Below are 19,820 nucleotides of genomic sequence, written 5' to 3' on the forward strand. Positions count from 1 at the left end.
AGAGATCCATTGTACATTTAACAGATTTTGGTTTTGGCATGGCACATACCATTTTTTTTACTCATAGAATTTGTTAAATGATATTTAGGGGAATATCTTTATAATGTATTGAATTCCTGGGAAGTGCTAAAAAGGTGTCATTCAATTGTACAGCTGTAGGTTAAATATAATGAAATAATCAAGATAATAAATGTACTTCAAAAGTAAGAACTTACAAATATTCACTTTGTAGTTTTGTAACCTTTTTTGACAGGTTTGAGTTCTTATTGTAGCATCTTGTTTGCCCTTTGTCAAATCTGAATTTTAAAGGGACTTTTTCTGTAACTTCCTGTGTCTGACTTTCATAACTTTTCTCACTAAACTTTTGTCTTTGGTCCCATGGCAACTTTTTCTTGTCATATTTGTCATTCCAATGCTTTGTTCCTTTGTCTGGGTTCCAATATGGCTTTGGTCGTTGGGGTTGTCCACCCTTTTCTGCTAGACGCTGCGGGTTCACCTGTAACTGTTTTTTACTTTCCCAATACTGTGGTGCCATGCCCGGTTCTCCATTTTTGTTCACATTTTCTAGTGAAGGATGTTGCTGAGTCTCCCCTTGTTTAGTAATCATAATTGTTCCTAGGCTTTGTCTATTCTTTTCTACTAGATGCTCTGGTTCTAATTGTAACTCTTTTCCTTTTTCACTTTCCCCATACTTTGGTCCTTTAACAAGTTCTTCCTTTTCGTTTGCATTTTTCAGTGTAGGAAGTTGCTGAGTGCCCGCTTGCTTCGTAATTACCAACATTTCTGGGCTTTCTGTTCTGTGGCAGTTTTCCTGGTGGCCATTTTCTTCCTCCTCTTCATCAGAGTCAAGATCAATTAATATCAAGTTTGGTTTTGCCATCCTTTGAGCCTTAAATATATATAAAAAAAACCTTGTCAATTCATCTTACAATGAATATTTGACCTTATGACATTATTATGTACTATTTAACCCTTCAACAAGAGGGCCATGGGCCCTAAAGGTCACCTGATTATAAATGAATACAGTCATGTAATAAAGATCAAAAGAAAATTGCACTCTGTCTCACCATATATACTTCTCTATATAACGAATTTTTGTGAGTGGTAAATAAAGCAAGAGTTATAGGTCTCTGATTTAATTGCACCCTGCTTATAATCTTGCAAATTTCTTAACAGCAGGAAAGTAAGAAAAAAAAAACTTTTACCTTTCTGATACACTTCTGATTTTTTTTTTAAATTACTATTCCAACTACACAAATTTAAATATGATAATGCTTAAATTTTAAAAGATAAATAGGTATACATAATATATAAACATGTATGTTAGATGAAAGAGAGCTAGAACACAATACTAGACAACATTGAGATGGTGACCATCTCAAGGGCCCTGCATAAATAATAAACAATAGGATAAAAAGAATTTTTAAATTTTGCTTTGACCTTGACCTATAACTTAATTTTTCTGGCTGGCATACAACTTCTAATTCAATCTTATCACCCCTTACATACAGACATTTTTAATCTATTTGACCAGGCAACTGGGAAATAATCTATGGACTAAAACTGATTATAAAGAGATCTGCTATGGCCTTCACATTGACTTGGTTCATGGTCACTGTACGCCATTAACCAAAAATCTCTGTTCAGGTAAAGTATTAATTAGCCAAAAGGGGCAAGTAGAGAGTATATATATTTACTCTTAAACTAAGGATTTTTGTGTAATCTGATATGACCTTGACACTTGACATACAACCATCATTCAAGGTCACTGCATATCCTTTGATCAAAGGCACAATGTGGGTGAAGTATGAACCAGATTAGACCAAAGGGAGAGAATATATATTCAACACAAGGATTTTTCATATAATTCTGCTATGACATTCACATTTGACCTGAAACTTGGTTCAAGTTCACTGCACACCTTTTACTCAAAAGCTCTGTTTACCTGAATTATGAGCCAAATAGGGTACATGGAGAGTTGAATATGTTAAAAAAAAAAAGAATTCTTACTTGCATGGTCCTATATGACCTTGACTCATAATCTACAATCTTATTCAAAGTCACTGCACACCCTTTGACCATAGGCACTCTATGAGTAAAGTATGAGCCAGATTGGATCAAGGGGAGAGAAGATATAAATATGCTCTGGACAAGATATCTCAGACGTCCAGGAGGATTGAAGGAAAAGCGGATTGAAGGACAGATGGACAAGCAGACAAACTGATCACTATAAAGCACCGCAGAGCAGGACCCTAGTTAATGTATGCAAAATTGATAATACTGTGCCACAGTATACTATGGTTTCACTGATATTTATTGAATACTTACCAGTACTACCTGTAAATTTCAAGAAATTTGTTGTTGAGTTAATCCACAAAATTAAATCTTCATTGAAGTGCAATTTCTAAGAACATGTATTCATAACTAGAATTATTGGCTACTAACTCACTGTGATTTTCACTATAAATCCACAAAAATTAATGCCCGGCATTATTGAAACCACAGTATATTCATTAAATGAGTTCTTGGACAACGATGTATGAATTTTTTGGCCTTATATAGTTTTTCAGTCTCAAGCAACAGTTGGTCCTCAAGAATGACAAATTCTGACCAATTTATGCCCGTTATAGCTGTCAATTTTCTCAGAAAAATTCTAATAAGGAAGTCCTAGAGACATGAACGTTTATAGTTCCTAAAATACAACCAACATTCTTTATCTAAGGAATGAATTCAATAGCTGCCCAATTTATTTGACGTGTATAAACTAGGCTAAGAGTTTACACTTTATGATTTATGAAGCTAATATGATATCAACTGAACTTAATTTTCTGCAATTGATTGTAGAAAAAAACCTGCAAATAGACCTTTAAAATGGTACTAAATTTTACATAATTCAAACAACATCATGAAGATACATTTTTGAAGTCTTAAAAATAATAAACACTACGAGGTAGCAAATTATTTTTACAATATAATCTTATCTTTTTTTTCAGCTATAATCAGAAAGCACATAACAAACAATTGAATTATATAATTTCCTTATATCAACATTCGTTATATTTTGCAAATTTAACTGTATTATATATTGTATTCTGTCCCAAGATGTTTATGCAGTACATTTTCTTAATTTATTTGATATTTATAAATACCTTTTGGTTCAAACGATGTTCACATAATAGTATAAAAAATCTTTAGATTTCTCCTTTGAAACACCCCCTCCAGCTTGTCAGGTCTTCATATATGGCTAAAAAATAAAAAGTATATGGGGATTTTGAATTGCAACAGAAATGAAAGTACCTGAATGATAACAAACATTGAAAACTTGTGCAATGTATTCCGAGTGACTTCCAAATGGAGATAAGATGTCAAGATATACCATTATAAATCTCTGCAACTTTTACAAGTGAAAAACGATCATGAGTTCAATGGAGATATCTTGGATATCTTCCCTTTTATCGATTTAAATTGCACTTAATTCTTTCACAGGTATGTGTATTTTCATTAAAATTATTATATAAAAAATCATATTTAATTATTTTTATTAATACACAGTAGATTGGATATTGTAGTGTGGGTTAACACAATATCCTATAATATCATATAACACAAAATTTTTACATTATATTTAAATTTTATACGATACAATATTTATCAATAGACTATAACTGTAAAACATGCTTAATATAACAAAGTGCTGGAGATTGGCAATTTTGCTGCGGTATAAAAGTAATTTGTTATATCCAATAGCGTCACAGTATGATTAAAACCCACACGGTATGAAAATCACTTCACTATAAATGTCGATTCATTTAACTGATAATGGAGATCAGGCTCTGTATCTGAAGCTAGCCTTATATTTCTAATCGAAAGTTACATGAACCATGAAAGTTATATCAGGACAGCATTTTTGCTGACATTCAAACCTTCATTTAACGACCGTACTCCAAAATCTTAACAATTAAGCTCATGCATCAAGATAATCAAGATCAAGCTCTGTATCTGAAGCTACCACATCTATTTACACATCCATAGTTATATTAACTGCAGTATTGACGTATTGACTAGGTATGAACAGAATTTTTCTTCATTTTATAGTCATGCAACTCCAAGACTTAACACAATTTGAGTTGTTCCAAAATCTTAAACCTGCCTATAAGCATCTAGATAATCAAGATCACTCTCTGTATCTATAAAGCTACCTTTGTGATTTATTTATATTGTTAAATCAACAATCAAATCCAAAAATCTTAACCTCCTCCAGCAGGTTCAGATTCAGCATCCACGTCTGTGGTGTGCATCGGTATCATAAAATGCACCTGCTCAAAAACTTTAAGCTAGCTCTAAAATCCTTAACCTTATCCAGCATCCTAAACCTATGGCTCAGATTCAGCATGCAAGCCTGTTAAGTGCGTAAGTATTATGAGATGCACCATCCATGCAAGTTTGATGAAGTTGAGATCGATCAGTAGTGACCTAAATATTGCCATCACATATGGCATCTGCTTCAAAAACTTTAACCTGCTCAAAATCTATGGCTCAGATTCAGCATTTACTAGACAAGCCTTTCAAGTGCAGAAGCCACACTATTCCTTGCAAGTTTGGTGAAGATAGGACCAGTTTTAACAGTAGTAACTAATATATGGCTATCAAAGAGCACGTGTCCTAAGCTCCTTTTTCAGCATCTTTCATTTGTGGCAAAAATTTAGCATCTAAGTCTTTTAAGTCCATTAGCATGTCCAGATGCACCATCCATGCAAGTTTGGTCAAGATAGGAAAAGTATTTACTTAGATACAGGACCTGCTCAAAAACTTTATCCAGGTCCCAATGCCGATGCTGATGCCGAGGTTATAGCATAAGCTTCCCCCCTCCTCGACTTTGTCTCAGTGAGCTGAAAAGGATTTCTCATGGTTTGGGATGGTTTATTTCTCAGGTTTATTCAATTATTTAACAAAAAGTCTTAGGAAAACTTGACAGACATCTCATGGTTTGTCATATGGCATATGATTTCTTTATCCAACTCATTGAGTGATTTCTATCCCAAAGCATGAGGATAGAAAACTCAGAACTCATGTGATAAAAATCATATCTCATCACAAAGCAAGAGAGATCCTACATGTATGTCAAGTTTTCCAAAAACATTGTGTTAAATAAACCTACACAATTACTTTTATTTAAAGCTGAATAAGTGATTTTCATTCCCCATGACTATACACCGGTAATTTGGTGTAAACTTGACGGATATAACGAATTACACTTATAACGAAGTAAAATCACTTGTCCCTGGCACTTTGTTATAACCATGTTTTACTGGAATTACAGTCAAGTCGTACCCAACCCGACTCGCACCCAAACCAACTCGTACTCAAATGGTCAGGTCGTACCCAAAACTATGTGGTTCACTCGAGTCCTAGTCCTAGATCTCAGTGTATTTGAATACGGGCGGATCAATATTTATTATAAGAAAATAAAATGAATGGCTTTTATTCGTATGTTGTTATGTTTTGTATATTATCGATAACATTAATATGCGAATTGTATAACAAATTTAAAACCCATACCAAAACATTCTCACAAATTGCTCATGAGCAGCTCACGTGAGGACTAACAAGATTTCCTCACGTGAGCTGCTCATGTGAGTCTTATGTGCAATTTAACATGCAAATTAGGTAAAATGCTCACGTGAGAAAAATTCTGCACACAAGCATTTTTTGCTCACGTGAGGAATAGATCTGCTCATTAAGAGTTTTGCTCACATGAGGCTCATGAGGCTTATGAGACTCATGAGGCTCATGTGCAACAGTTGCTCACTTCAAAGACAATGGACAAAAATTGAAATTAAAATCATCAATATATATTTACATCAGTCATTTTAAAAATACAATTTCATACATTGTTTAACATTACATTTACATAAATCTTTAGAAAGTTTACCAATAATAAATGCTGGCATGTTGAAACTTGTATTGCAGTTTGATCACACAAAGCAATGTAGCACACAGACGGACTTTGAAAAAAAAATCACAGTTCACAGTAGGCAAAGTTCAATTTAACCATACAAAGTAGTTCATAAGTGCTGCACGAACACTGGCTGCATTACAATCGATCGAAGCATTGGTCTCCAACATTCCAAATGTCCTTTTTTTGACAGTGCAGTCTCGTGTCTCACATGCTCTCTGATTTCACACATAAACAACCACACAAACAGCTGACTACCAGAACATCACAATAATATCCAAATTGACACAACCAGACTTCAGCATGTATAACTTCTCCATTACTTAAATTACGTCGTCACTTTTTTTGTTGCATCATTCATAAAATCAGCTAGCTTTTCATGGTTTTCTTCAGGTCTGTGCAACTCAGGGCAGGCCTATTTGAAAGATAAATAAATTTGATATCAGTGAAATTGATAAAAGTTTTCATATTTCAAGCAGTTTTTAAGAAAATCATTATATAATACTGCAACTATTAATATTATCAGATTCTACACAAGAAGAACATGAACTCTTTTCTTTGTGTCATAAAATCGTTAATCAGTGTTAATAATAAAAAAAAATGTAGTTAGAATTATTTGTTCATAAATTATTGTCAAGTAAAATGTCAAAGAAAAAATAATTTGTGTTTTATTACATTCGATACACCGGTATTTGCCCGATGGTCAGTTGTAAATTGTTCAACCCCGTTTTAAAGGTAGATGCTAAGATCACAGTATTTCGTTTCATATTCATTCTAATTACAAACACGTTTAACTGCCATTCAAGTGATTCAAAGAATATATTTTAACAAGTTAATGCTCAACTTACTTGAAGTACTCATACAGAAGATGCAGGGGGTGTCGGCACTCGATTCATTCATTCAGATTCTTCCTCTGTTCAGCCGTACGCCGTGGATTTTACACACTAAAACACTCCATTGACGATTACCCCATTGACAACGTAGTTTTTAACCTTATCAACCGGTAGTACTGTACAGAATCAGATAATTCCCTTTTTAATTCATTTCACCGTCATCTGTGATGGTAGACAACATGGCGGAATCGAATATGAAAATTGGCGGCTGGCATTTAATCGACCAATGAGCGCGCGCGTAGCTTAGACTGGTTCCCCCGCCACTGCGATATTTACTTTGTTTTGGGCGGGAGCGAGAACCAGACTAGCGGGTAACTTTACATTAAAACAAAAGTAAAAGTAGAAACAAACAGTTTACGAAAAATCACAATATCAAGCGGTTTTGTCAGATTCTCATATCTAAATAGTAAGTTGAGTGATAATTGAATTTAGGCAAAAAAGAATATACCGTTACCCAAAAAAAAAAAAAAACCTGACAGTTTGGTGTTCACGAAAAAAAATGGGGTGGGGGAGGGGGTGTCAAAATGTACTTAACAAAATTTTGCAATTGCTTACGTGAGGAAAAAGGACGTAATTTTTTTTTTCATTTTGATTTAACTTTGATACTGCATATACTGACTAAGTCCAATTTCCTAACATCTTGCTCACGTGAGAAAGTTGAACTTAGAAAAAAAATCTACCGAAAATGTATCTGTATACCCTGTTGCTTACGTGAGCAATTCGAATAGAATTTTGCTCATGAGCAATCAGGTGAGCAAATTTTTGCACATGTGCATTTTGGTTAGTATTTTCCTCCCTAACAGAGACTAACAATCTGCACATGAGCAAAATGAATTCCTACCTAATTTGCATACATTTCTTACTAGATTCTCATGTGCTTCTCATGAGCTGCTCATGAGCATTTGTTAGAATGTTTGGTACGGGAAGAATTTGTTATAAAAATCTAGTATACTATAGTTCTGTACTTGAATGCGGACGGATCAAAGAATGATTATTAGCAGGTTAACTATCATCAATTAAAAATAAAATTAATTGCTTTATGTGATTTCGTTCAACCGATCAACCAATGAGTTTGTCAGCACAAAATAAACATGCTGCTCATAATTAAGAAGAAACGCACATTTTTATCACTTTTGAAAGATCAACATGGTTCATAACATATGAATAAAAACTATTGTATTTTATTTTCTTAGTATAAATATATTTTTCCTGTGGGTACGAGTTGACTAGTGAAGTCGTACTCAAATATTTGGGTACGAGTTGGTTTGGGTGCGAGTTGGGTTGGGTACGACTTGACTTGATTCCTTTTACTGTATATTGTACATCATGCATGCATCCAGAAAAAATTTCTGGAGGTGGGAGTTGTTCCAAAATGCTCATATACATGATTGTCCATGTCCATGTTGTATGATACATGCATGTGCACGACTGGTATATAAAAAGGCAAAAAGCGTTTAAATATCTTATTCAATCTACTGGTATTTTGTACAGTTATTTGAACAATAAAATGCTTTCTTTCGTGATTCATTCCGGATATGAAGGTGGTGACATTACATAAAAAATACATAACCCGCCTTGGCTATGGCATGCTAAACTCACAAAAATGAGATAATCATAGTTTCACAGCCGATAAACTAGGTTTAAGGGTTGGAAACCATAGTTTACAGACAGAAAACTGTAGTTAACATCATTAATCTATATTTCACATCTGTAAACCATAGTCAACGCGATCATCTATGTTTCAGATGTGTAAAACTATAATAAACACTGAAAACAACAATTAGCGATTACAAAACATGATTTATCTGATAATAATTCACAACTGTGAAACTATGATTAACAACTCTAAACTATAGTTAACGAATGTAAATTGTAGTTTACAGATAAACTTAGATTATCATTCGTTAACAATATAGATTACAGCTGTGAAATATAGTTTTACAGATGAAAACTACAGTCAACGAATCGTTAACTATAGTTTGTGGTTCCTAAACTATAGTTACCTGTTGTTAAACCTAATTTATCAAATGTGAAACTATGTTTAGCTCATTTTTGTTGATTTGGCGTGCCATAGTTGTAGGGTTACGTAAATTTTTTCTGCAATGATTGCTACCTTCATAACCCGCATGAATCATCAAAGAAAGTCGTTGTAGGTTACGACCAATCGATAAACAGGGCATGTTGATTTCAGTTCTGTCAGTTTCAGCTGCTGTATATTTTGACCAATCGATAAATTGGGCGTGTAGATTTCAGTTTGGCTGTTTTTATTTAAACAATAAAATGCTTTCTTTGGTGATTCATTCGGGATATGAAGGTAGCAAAATTTTCTGCAATGATCGCTACCTTCATAACCCATATAAATCATCAAAGAAAACATTTCATTGTTTATATATATTAACAGATTTCTTTTAACTATAATTAATAAGTTGGTTATGAAAAGTTTGCAAAATTCACTAAATTACTGTTAGTTTACATAAGTACGTTAGCTAAAAGAAACAGCCAAATTGTCTCCTGTAAGACTTGGGGTCTGACATTGTCATGATTATTTCGTGCAGTCCGTGATTTTTCTTAGAACGCTGTAGGTTTCGACCAATCAATAAACTGGGCGAGTCAATTTCAGTCCTCTCTGTTTCTTGTCTGTTTCAGCCACTGTAGATTTCGACCAATCGATAAATGGGGCGTGTTAGATTTCAGTATGTACTTCTATAGAGCTATGAATTAGCTATAAGTTTCCGTAAGAAATAGAGGAAATAATACTTCAGTTGGTAGATGTAAATATAGATCTATGAATTGACTCTAAGTTTCCGTAAGAAGTAGAGGGAATCTTACTCGGTAGAGTAAGAGTCTAGGTCAATTAAGAGAGATTGTATCAGTGTATGTCATTACCATGATTGTGCTGATCTAAAGGGGGTGGGGGGTAAGGGGGTCCCGACCTTTCAAACCCCTCTCGAAATATAAAATTTCATAAATTTACAAAGTAAAAGGGGGTGGGGATGTATCTACACATACTATAGATAGGGAATATATCATAAATTATATAAATTTCTCTCTTCCCTAATCTCTGACAGCGATATATTCCTCGAGACTGAAAAGTTTTCAGGCTGAGATTCTCTCCCCATACATTTAACGGCTTTAGAACCATTTTAACAAGAGCTTGGACTTTGGGTAGTTGTGTCAAACAGTAATGTGACGTATGCCTGTCTATATCATTGTAGGCCACTCAGCCATTGCTCTTTGTTCAAAATCAACAAGATTTGTCTGGCTTTTGAGCTAAGGCTATACCATCGGTGTATATTTCGCTTGAAACCAGCGTCATTTTAACTTGTTTTGACGCAAGAAAAAGATAGTTACACCCTACTGAAAGTCCAAGGCCTTGTTAAAATGGTTCTAATATTGACATGTGGATCGTCATTCAAGACAAAGCACAGGGGCTCGTCACGAAGTTTTTTCAACCTTTTATATATAACACCTTTATACTATAAAATACACATTGTCAATATATTGTCAGCTGATTATATTGCACATAAATTATGATTCAAGAGATTCTGCCTAACCAGATAGACCTACAAAGACAAAACACCGCAACAGAAATTCGGGAATTAAACAAATGAAGAAAATTATTATAAAAATTACCTTTGTGGCATTCCTTGGACAGAACTTTTCACTTCTTTCACTTTCTTTTCTAATTCGCGGATTTACCACACAAAGCTAAATATAGCTCGAGTATTTCGCAGGTAAATCAAAGTACTGAATGTACTCAAATCCAGGAAGAATTTCTTTTAAGTGGGATCCTTTTTTTAAATGCTATCATCCTGTCTGTTATTATACGTTACACGTGCATTTGAAGGGAAGAAGAAGTGGCCCTATTGTTCTTACTCTTACTTAAGGATGACGTTTACTCAGAATGAAAAAAAATTCCACTGATGATAATGAAACCCCATCTATTGTATGTTATAGACCTTTGATTGTAGTGTTATTTTTCACTTTCAAAAAAGTAGGCCAATGACCTACTTTCTGAGTAAATGGCCATTGAATATTTTTTGAAAAATCAAGAAAAATCCCATCAAATTTTACACTACAATTGAAATTTTCTTAATTATAAATATATTTCAAATAATAAAGCACTTCAAAAAGTGTAATACATTTTATGAATGGCAGTGGCACTAAATAGGTACAAAACATTAAGATTTCAGCTACAATTTGAAAAAATATTCCAGTCCGAATTTCCTCTATCAGTTTTCAAATTCCTACCCATTTTTGATCTAAGTTTACAAAAAATTGAATGATGATAATACAGAAACATTTATAGCATTGAACTACTTATATTGACCTTATTCTGTTGGCATAAAATTTATATGAGGTCAATGATCAAAATTTTGAGATATGGTGTCTTTTATCGTTTTTAAGCATTTTTTAATATTTTCGTAATTCGTGCCATATAATTATTTTAATGAATAAGTGAGATAAAAACCAGCAGAAAATATGAAAAATTATATAGACTAAAATAAACAATCTTAACTTTCAATATTAGAGTACTGCCAAAAATGTTTTTGCGGAAAACAAAATCTACAAAATTTAGTCCGAATTTCCTCTGTTTGGCTAAAAGTCTATTTTTGTTTGAGCCTAATTGCGTAATAAAGTAAAAATATCAAATGTTTTGTCAATAATAATTCATTTTATTTATACTTTTTTTGTTTAGAACAAATTTTACTCATTACATTGAACTTTATAACAATCCGAATTTGAGAACTCAAACCCTGAGTAAACAACACCCTTAACGAGGCCGAGTACAGAACGAGTACGCACGCTTTCGCGCAGCGTCGTTTCATTTGTATTGTGACGTCATCTTTTTGCTTTGTTGACGCCATGGCGTGATAGCTTCAACTGCAGATATTCAGCGAAATTTGTTGAAAATAGCTCGTTTGATGCGTAAAATTGATATTATATTGTGGAATAAACATAAACGTCTCGAAGTATAAGCTATATTTGGGCTCGGGTTGAAAACGTGAAGAGGGTTCAGCAAGCCTAGCCCTCTGTCACGTTTTCTTAACCCGCCTAAATATAGCTTAATTCATATATTTCAAAACAGTAACCATGTATTTTATTTTAATGACCTTTAATGTGTGATGTTATATATTTATTTAAAACTAAAATATGACTGAATGTTTTTATAATATTATAAAGATCACCATTTTCGTCTTTGTCAAATAAAAAATAGCCATTATCTGACAAGCTGGAAAATTGGGCATACAAAAAACAACTTTGATAAGACCCCTGGAACAAACCAGGAGGTAAAAGGTTTTTTTAATTTGACCATTTGATGCCTGTTAGCAATAACTTTAATATGTAGAATAGAAAAAGAAATCCCTAGGGCAGAAGTTTAAGAAATTTTTAAAAAATGTGCAAAATTGATACATTTCAAGCAAAATCCCATAGGGTCCTATGTTAAAAATTAAAACTTTGAGATGACCCCTTAAACAAATGGTGTGGTAAATGTTTTATTTTTTTATCTTAAAATAATAATTATATCAGTAGAAATTCATGGAAACAATTTCATTCAAAAATCTAGGGCAGAAAAAATTAGACCCGGCCTCGTTAATGAAATTTTACCTGAACTTTTTTTCTTTTTTGTCATTTTCACCATTAATTAATTAAGCTTCCTATGTACAGTGTTAAGTTTATATAGACTAATATCAATTTTGAAGTATTAACTCGGTCCATTATATTTAATTTGTTTACTGTTAACAAATAATATGATTAGAAAAATTGTCATAATTTTAAAAATGTGTAATATGGGGCTTTTTTGTTACACATAAAATTGTGTTATACAAATAAGAAGGTCACGTTTTTTATATCCAATATTTAAACGTTAAATATCTCAATGTTTTAATTCAATTTGCATTTGATTTTGTATAAATTTACTTATAGTTTACCATATTTCCTGATAAAGTAACATGCTATCCTAATTTCAATGCCGATTCTTTATCATTCCGCGGCCCTGGTAAGAACATACACTACATATAAATGTAGTACTAGTGTGTTCTATACATGTGGGAGTTGAGAGAGAGAGAGAGAGAGAGAGAGAGAGAGAGAGAGAGAGAGAGAGAGAGAGAGAGAGAGAGAGAGAGAGAGAGAGAGAGAGAGAGAGAGAGAGATTGCATTGGTTTTGAAATAAAAGTTACTAATACTAGTAGTTTACCCGTAAATTAATTTCGCGTAAAAATCAACTCTCTCTCTCTCTCTCTCTCTCTTGATTTATCAGGGGGAAAAACCAATAGCCATCGATTGCGATTTACATGGGCTGACAGGGGTGCACAAGGGATGACAGGGAAAGCAGAGTGGATAACTGGGAAAGACGGGATTTTAATAAGGACTGGGTTTTTCAGAACCAGTAATGTCAGTAGAAAGTAATTTATCACATTTTTTTGTCTCGTTGTTTCACACATACGTGTGCAGGTTTGGATAAAAATCTTGTCTACTCAAGCTTCAATGTAAATGGATAGGGTTCATTTCCAGAATTATATTATTTCACAAAAACAAATAACTGTTATTTTCTGATAAACACGTTTGGCCTCTGTAAAAGCACTTCAAGCTTACCGCTATCACATGTAAACGGAAACACAGCGCATTGATTTAGTTTGTAAAATGCGCGGACTCAAAATCATTTCAAAAGAGTAGGAATGTTGTTAACATTTCCGGGGGGGGGGGGTGGTCTGAGCCATATTTATGCAAATTAAAGAAATTAGATTTTTCCATGGAGAGTGCAAGGGAGGGGACCAAATCCCCGACCCCCTATAAATCTGCAAATGGGTAATATGTGTAGATTGAATGCTAATATCTACCGGTAGGTGCTGTTATGGGTAATCAAGTTTATTGATGTTTAGCTCAAGAGTGTCAATTTTTTTTACTGACTTTTCGTTTCAAAATAATAATCAAAACTCATGCTAACAACATAAATATTACAAATTCCGCCAAATTCTTTTACTTATAAAAATGAGATTTTCATTCAAGAAAAATGTTATTTATAAGTTTAATAATCATTGAATTCTATATTATAATTAAAAATACGTTAGTAAATACAATTTCACACCTTTAAGCTCTAGCGGGAGTAACAACAATATAATGGTATCAGTACTTATCAGTGCTTGTCAGTACTACTCTAAGTTTTTTCAGTACCGTCAGTAAAAAGTGTCAGTATGTCTCTATGTTTATCAAGACTGTCTAAGTTTGTCAGTACTTTTTTTAAGTTAATCAGTACAGTCGGTACATTGTCAGTAAATGTCTAAGTTTATCAGTAAAACATAGGAATGTCGGTACTTTTATGACATAAGTGGGTGTAATTGTGTATATTTTTCATACCTTGGTTAACTGAAATTTAAAATAATTCTATTTCATATTTAGAACATTTTCGTTATGCAATCCTTTGTTATTTTAAACTATTATATAGCATAAAGTACTTGAAGATTTGAAAACAAATCCAAAAAGTTACCTGTAAGTGTCCAATAAGTTTAAAAAACTGTCCATTATTTTAAAGAATGGACAGTGAAATCTGCCCAGTAAAAAATAATGGATAGTAATTGTAAACTTATTGGACAGATACAGAGGACTTGTAATAAAACAAATACCATGCAAAGCCATACATCTGAGAACAAAATGAAATTTAATTAAGCATGCTTTGAAATATTATAATCCAAATGAATTGACACAACTCTGTAAAATAATTCAAATGCACTGGTACATGAGTGGAAAATAATCCAAATGCAGTTGTATACATGTATACATGTGTGGAATCAGGAAAATCCAGATTTGACTTTGCCTCCGTTTTCTTAGATAAACCACTCCGTATTAAGTCATCCAAATCCTGCTGATTCAGAGGTTTTAAAAACCTATTATTGCTCCCTACCTCTTGACTGGCGTTAATCATATCTTCATCAGAGATATCAGAAAAGACACAGTTCTGAATTAAATCAAAATCTGGCCCAGCCTCCATATCTAGAATGTCACTTAGAACACCATCCGTGTTTGGATGATTTTCATAATCATCCTTGCATTTTGACCGAGTTATTTTTAGAAAATGCTTTCTCCATCAGAGGAAGACATCTCGATACTAAAACACAAGTTGTGTGAATGAATGAAAAATCATGCATTTCAAGTTATACCTAAAAAGTCACCAAGAAGACAATAGAAACAGAATTCTACTCAGGACTGCGTTTTTGTTAGGGGTGGTTATAAATAGCTCTATTTTCATTGTCTACTGGTGTACCTGTTGAAGTCCATTCTTAAAACAAAAGAGGAGAATGTTTTAAGTCGAATATAAGCCTCAAACTGTCCATTCTGTGAGAAAAAGAACCGATCTCGGCCCTCCGGGCCTCGATCACAGTTCTTTCTCTCACAGAATGGACAGTTTTTGGCTTATATCCTTTACATATATTAGAATATATATATATAGATATATTTCCATTCCAATCGCAACTTCTCGGGCCTTTCCCGGTAGGCTCGGAAAAACACCTCGAATGTATTACAATTACCGGATATTAGAATTTTATACAAAATGGAGTTGCTGAACTCATTACCTCATTAAAATAAGTATCGGCTAGACAGCCTTTTAAGTCGCTTCTGTGTTATATTTTAAGGTATACCATTTACTTTATTGAAGTCTAGCTTACATCTCAACAGATCGTAAAATGTGTTGCATTTATATCAAGTTTTATAAAAAGGGGGGTTGTCATGGACGCATATGTAATACGAGCCTGCAGGAAAGGCCCGAGAAGTTGCGATTGGTTTCCATTCTTGTTTATGGAGTCTCCTACAATCTCGTATGCATAATACGGATCATAGATTTAGATGAACTAGATTCAAAGTACAGTTTCTTTAATTTAGTATCTTTTGATGAAGTATTGCCATTTTGATTAATTCAATAGCAAAAACTATGACGATACTATTTTTTCATATTCCTATACATGTACACTATACACAGTATACACTATGACAAAAATTACAAGGTATGCACACATATATGCATATGTGTATAATTGCACGCATAAATTACAGAAATAATATCCAAAATAATTATTTAATCCCCATGCATTTCCATATCATTCAATAGATTACATGAATTATCTTTTACTGGACATGATTGAGAGGGTGGCCATCTCAAAAGCCCCGCTTAAATAAAGGAAATTAACATGTAAAGCATTTTAGAGCACTTTGCTTAGACTTAAACCTCTGACTTTGAAATTTATTCTTATATTATTGCACATTCTTAAAACAACAAACACTTTAAGTATGTATACATATACCGGTAAAACTGATAATTTAAATACAACAATATGGCAGGTTCATACATCTCTAGTGTTACAATATCAGAAAAACTAAAAATTCCTATCAAATACTAGTTTTATCCCATGTTATCGGTGTCTGATCGCCAAACATGAATTTTACATAAATTATATAACTATTCTGCTAATGCTTTCATATCAATCCAACAAAAAATATGGTCCTTTTTCGCTTCGATTTTATGTACAATTAAAATCTCTTCCCCTATTTTTTGCTCATTTCTGGCATAAATATGAAATATTTCAGAGTTGTGGTATGACAAGATTGTGTAAACTTTGTGTACTATAAAAACCTGTCCCAAGATATCCTCGCAGCTCATTTAGCTTATTATTTGATGAATATTAATACCTTTGGTCTTAAACAATGTTCGTTAAAAACTGAAAAATTGCAAAATTATATAACACCCCCCCCCCCCCCCCCCAATTTGGTCCAAAGCTACCCCCCCCCCCCCCCAATGATCATAATTTTGACAAACTCAAATCTACAATATCTGAGGATGCTTTCACAAAATTTATCTTTAGCTTTTCTGACCATATGGGTTTTGAGAAGATTTTCAAAAAAATTATCTCTATATATTCCTTAAAAAAATTCGACCCCAGATGGTGACTCAACCAAAAGCCTCGGATATCACGATTTGATCTTGTAAACTTGTATCTTCACTACCTAAGGATGCATCTACACAAGTTACAGGTTTTTCTTTTTGGACAATTAGCTTTAGAGACGACTTTAAAACAATTTTAGCAAATTTACAACAATTAATTCTTTATTATCTCCCCTAAAAAGAGGACGTAACCCTTTATTTAAAAAAAACTTGAATTCCTTTTACCTTGGGATTCTTTGTGACAAGTTTGGTTAAAATCAGTTTAGCGGTCCTGGAAAAGTCAAGAGAGTAAAATGTTTCCAGACAACAAGTCATCAGCATAGCTCACATAAGCTTTAAGCTCAGGCGAGTTAGAAAGGATGAAATCAAACCAGATTGGGGTCTGCATTAAGTATAAGAATTTTGACTTTCAGATCTGTAAATCCATGTTTCTGCAGAAAATTATATATTTGCTTTATATCTTTCTTAATGCCATCAATTTCTTTCTTTCAAAGGTTTTGAAAAATTGATTTCTCTGTAACCCCCCAACCCCTTGAATTTGTTGTCACTCTATGTGTTACCTTATGAACAAATTTAAAATATTCTCTTTTGAATCAATTTCACAAAAGAAAAACTTCTACTTGCTTCAAAACATTCCCCCCTCTCCATATCTTTGAATCCCTTCCCTAAAAACAACATGTTGTATATTTGTACATTCACTTAATTGATAATAAAAACCAGAACACAAATGGTAAATGGTACAATTTATACTGGATTAAGCATTAAACCAATCACTGACAAATATTATGATATAAATTATAATAAATAAAGTTCAAACAAGTTTCTAACAGTTTATAATGATTATCCCACATCTGATATAAATTATAATAAATAAAGTTCAAACAAATTTCCAACAGTTTATAATGATTATCTCAGACCTCAGGCATCCACTATACTGCAGTGTCTGAGCTTTGACTTTACTTGATGTCACACAAAGCAGCAACTCCTCTCAGTATCCAGTGATCAGGACTCAGATTGGTCTTTAACACAATAAAAGTAATGTATGTCAGATCTGTACGGTGGGGCTTTTTGTACACTGGACACTGATATAAACGGGGATCTTTTGGAGCGGTGGAGTTGATAGCGTACATGTGTACAACAGGCATAGGTGTGAATAGAACTTTGGGTGGTGGTTCACACAGACGGCAGTTACGTTTGTCCCATCCTGCTCCATCCAAGTACAGCCCATACACATACACTCCCTCCTATAACATAACAAGTAATATCTAATCAGTCAGAGCAACATAATGTGTCAAACTATGTCAGTATAAAAATAGTGCCTGTTTGGGTGGGTAGCAGTTGAAATTGACACATTAGCAACACACTTAGCAACGGGTAACACAACGAATTGTTACATGCGCATAAATTATGCGCGTACTGTTCGCTGTAGAATTCACTTCATTTCTATATAAAAGCAGTAAAATTTCTTTAAAATTAAGACATTCAGTATGATAAAATAAATAGTGCCTGTTTGGGAGGGTAACTGTTGAAATTAACTCCCTTCGAAAACCATTGTCAACCTCCGCTTCGCGTCAGTTGACAATGGTTTTCTCGGGGTGTCAATTTCAACAGTTACCTTCCAAACAGGCACTATTTATACAGTGTTACCCATTGCCAAGTGTGTTGCTAACTCTATCAGGGTAATAGACTAAGAACGGATTATCAACTGCGTATAAACCAATCAGATTTCAGTATTTAGCATGAAAGTATAATACATGTAATACAAATATATTCAGTACAAACAGAATCAATATAGAAAATTGGAGGATTTAGCAAATACGCTTTAGGATCTTTGTTAAGACAAATTTAAACCATTAAAAAAAATTACCATTTTAATAATTAAACCTTGCTGGTAAAAATTTCCAAGATATAGATACTGGATTTTGGGTTGTGATTTTGTAGAGGTTATGAAAAACAATTTTGACAGGACCTAATAATTAAAAATTGTACTGATACATTTATCAATTCTCACAAGTACATGTATCATGCTCTTCTTATTTACAATAGGTTTTCGAAGCAACTTGCAAATTTGCTTTGAGACTTTTTACTATATAGCAAAGTAAATTAACAGGTCCCTTAAACTTCACTTTATCAGAATTTTAGTTACCTTAATTAAGCAAAGGGTTTCGAAACACTTTAAAAGAAATTCAGTTTCAATAAAAGACCAAAAACCTAGTTAATATAACTCTATGATATCATATCTTTGATTTCATATGTGTTGCATGCATTTCTCCCACCAAACCATTCAAAAGAGGCCCACTGACCATTTTGTTTTTATGAGCAACAGTATCTTTTGACCTGTAGGTATATATTACCCTTACTATTTCAAATATTGCATTTCTTATCAATTTCACACAGTTATGAACATAAAAAACATCATCTTTTCATGCCTCTTTAAACATGTTTGCTTCCTGTTCAATTTTACAAGATTTTTAACTATAAATTGGACCCCCTCCCCAATAATGGCTACAAGGGAATATCAAATTATTTTTCCCATTAAAATTAAAAAGATGTTAAATCTTTTTAATTTTTTTTTTATCATAATGGTTATACCAACCCCCTTCTTCTTAAAATGGCTGTAATGAATATTTTCCCCTTATTGTAATGCCTTTCAGGTAAAAAGAAATTACATAAAAAATAAAATCCATTGCAATGGTAACAAGGGATATAACTAGAAAAATTGAAATTAGGTGAAAAATTTTCTTTAATCCAAAATAATATGTTTGATAAACATACTGCTGGGGGTGCAGAGATGTCCTCCTTTACAGCTTTAATGACTTCATTGTGTAAGGTGACTGAATCAAGTGCCCAGCCTTTGTGTGCTCTTGTTACTTCTTGCCTCATTGCAGTCAAAAATCCTTAAAGATAATATTTTTTAAAATATCAAATACAGTTTATTGTCTTTATGCTAGCCCCCCCCCCCCTTTCAAGTATTTAACAATGCAGTATAGTCAAGGAATATATTTTGTTATTTTGCAGTACAGTCAAGGAATAT

The 19,820-nt window shown here is 33.1% G+C and overlaps 2 protein-coding genes and 1 long non-coding RNA gene across 5 annotated transcripts in view; all 3 read right to left on the minus strand.

Annotated features, from left to right (window-relative positions):
- LOC105326697 (protein mono-ADP-ribosyltransferase PARP15) overlaps window positions 1–10,656 on the minus strand; it is a 29,284-nt gene extending 18,628 nt beyond the window's left edge. For 2 of the 3 annotated variants that reach the window (XR_010711037.1, XM_034445843.2), the window contains exons 1-3: window positions 10,483–10,655; window positions 3,150–3,244; window positions 216–889 (exon numbers count right to left, since the gene is read on the minus strand). Coding sequence is in view for 1 of the 3 variants with exons in the window: in XM_034445843.2 (XP_034301734.2) it covers window positions 216–880 (665 nt within the window). In the remaining 2 variants the exon portion in view is untranslated. Of the gene's footprint in view, window positions 1–215; window positions 890–3,149; window positions 3,245–10,482 lie in introns of all 3 variants that reach the window. The other variant, XR_010711038.1, reaches the window with a different exon arrangement.
- Window positions 5,831–7,770, minus strand: LOC136272957 (uncharacterized). The gene is made up of 2 exons (XR_010711036.1): window positions 6,805–7,770; window positions 5,831–6,371 (listed from the first exon to the last, which is right to left on the minus strand). It is a non-coding gene; the product is annotated as an uncharacterized lncRNA (long non-coding RNA).
- A 6,860-nt stretch (window positions 10,657–17,516) lies between the features above and the next one.
- LOC105329886 (dynein axonemal heavy chain 8) overlaps window positions 17,517–19,820 on the minus strand; it is a 102,496-nt gene continuing 100,192 nt past the window's right edge. The window contains exons 89-90 of the mRNA XM_034445845.2: window positions 19,562–19,683; window positions 17,517–18,030 (exon numbers count right to left, since the gene is read on the minus strand). Of these exons, the coding sequence (XP_034301736.2) occupies window positions 17,743–18,030; window positions 19,562–19,683 (410 nt within the window). The 3' untranslated portion in view covers window positions 17,517–17,742. The remainder of the gene's footprint in view (window positions 18,031–19,561; window positions 19,684–19,820) is intronic.

The sequence above is a fragment of the Magallana gigas genome, chromosome 2 (genome assembly GCF_963853765.1).
Source record: "Magallana gigas chromosome 2, xbMagGiga1.1, whole genome shotgun sequence".
Classification (NCBI taxonomy): domain Eukaryota; kingdom Metazoa; phylum Mollusca; class Bivalvia; order Ostreida; family Ostreidae; genus Magallana; species Magallana gigas.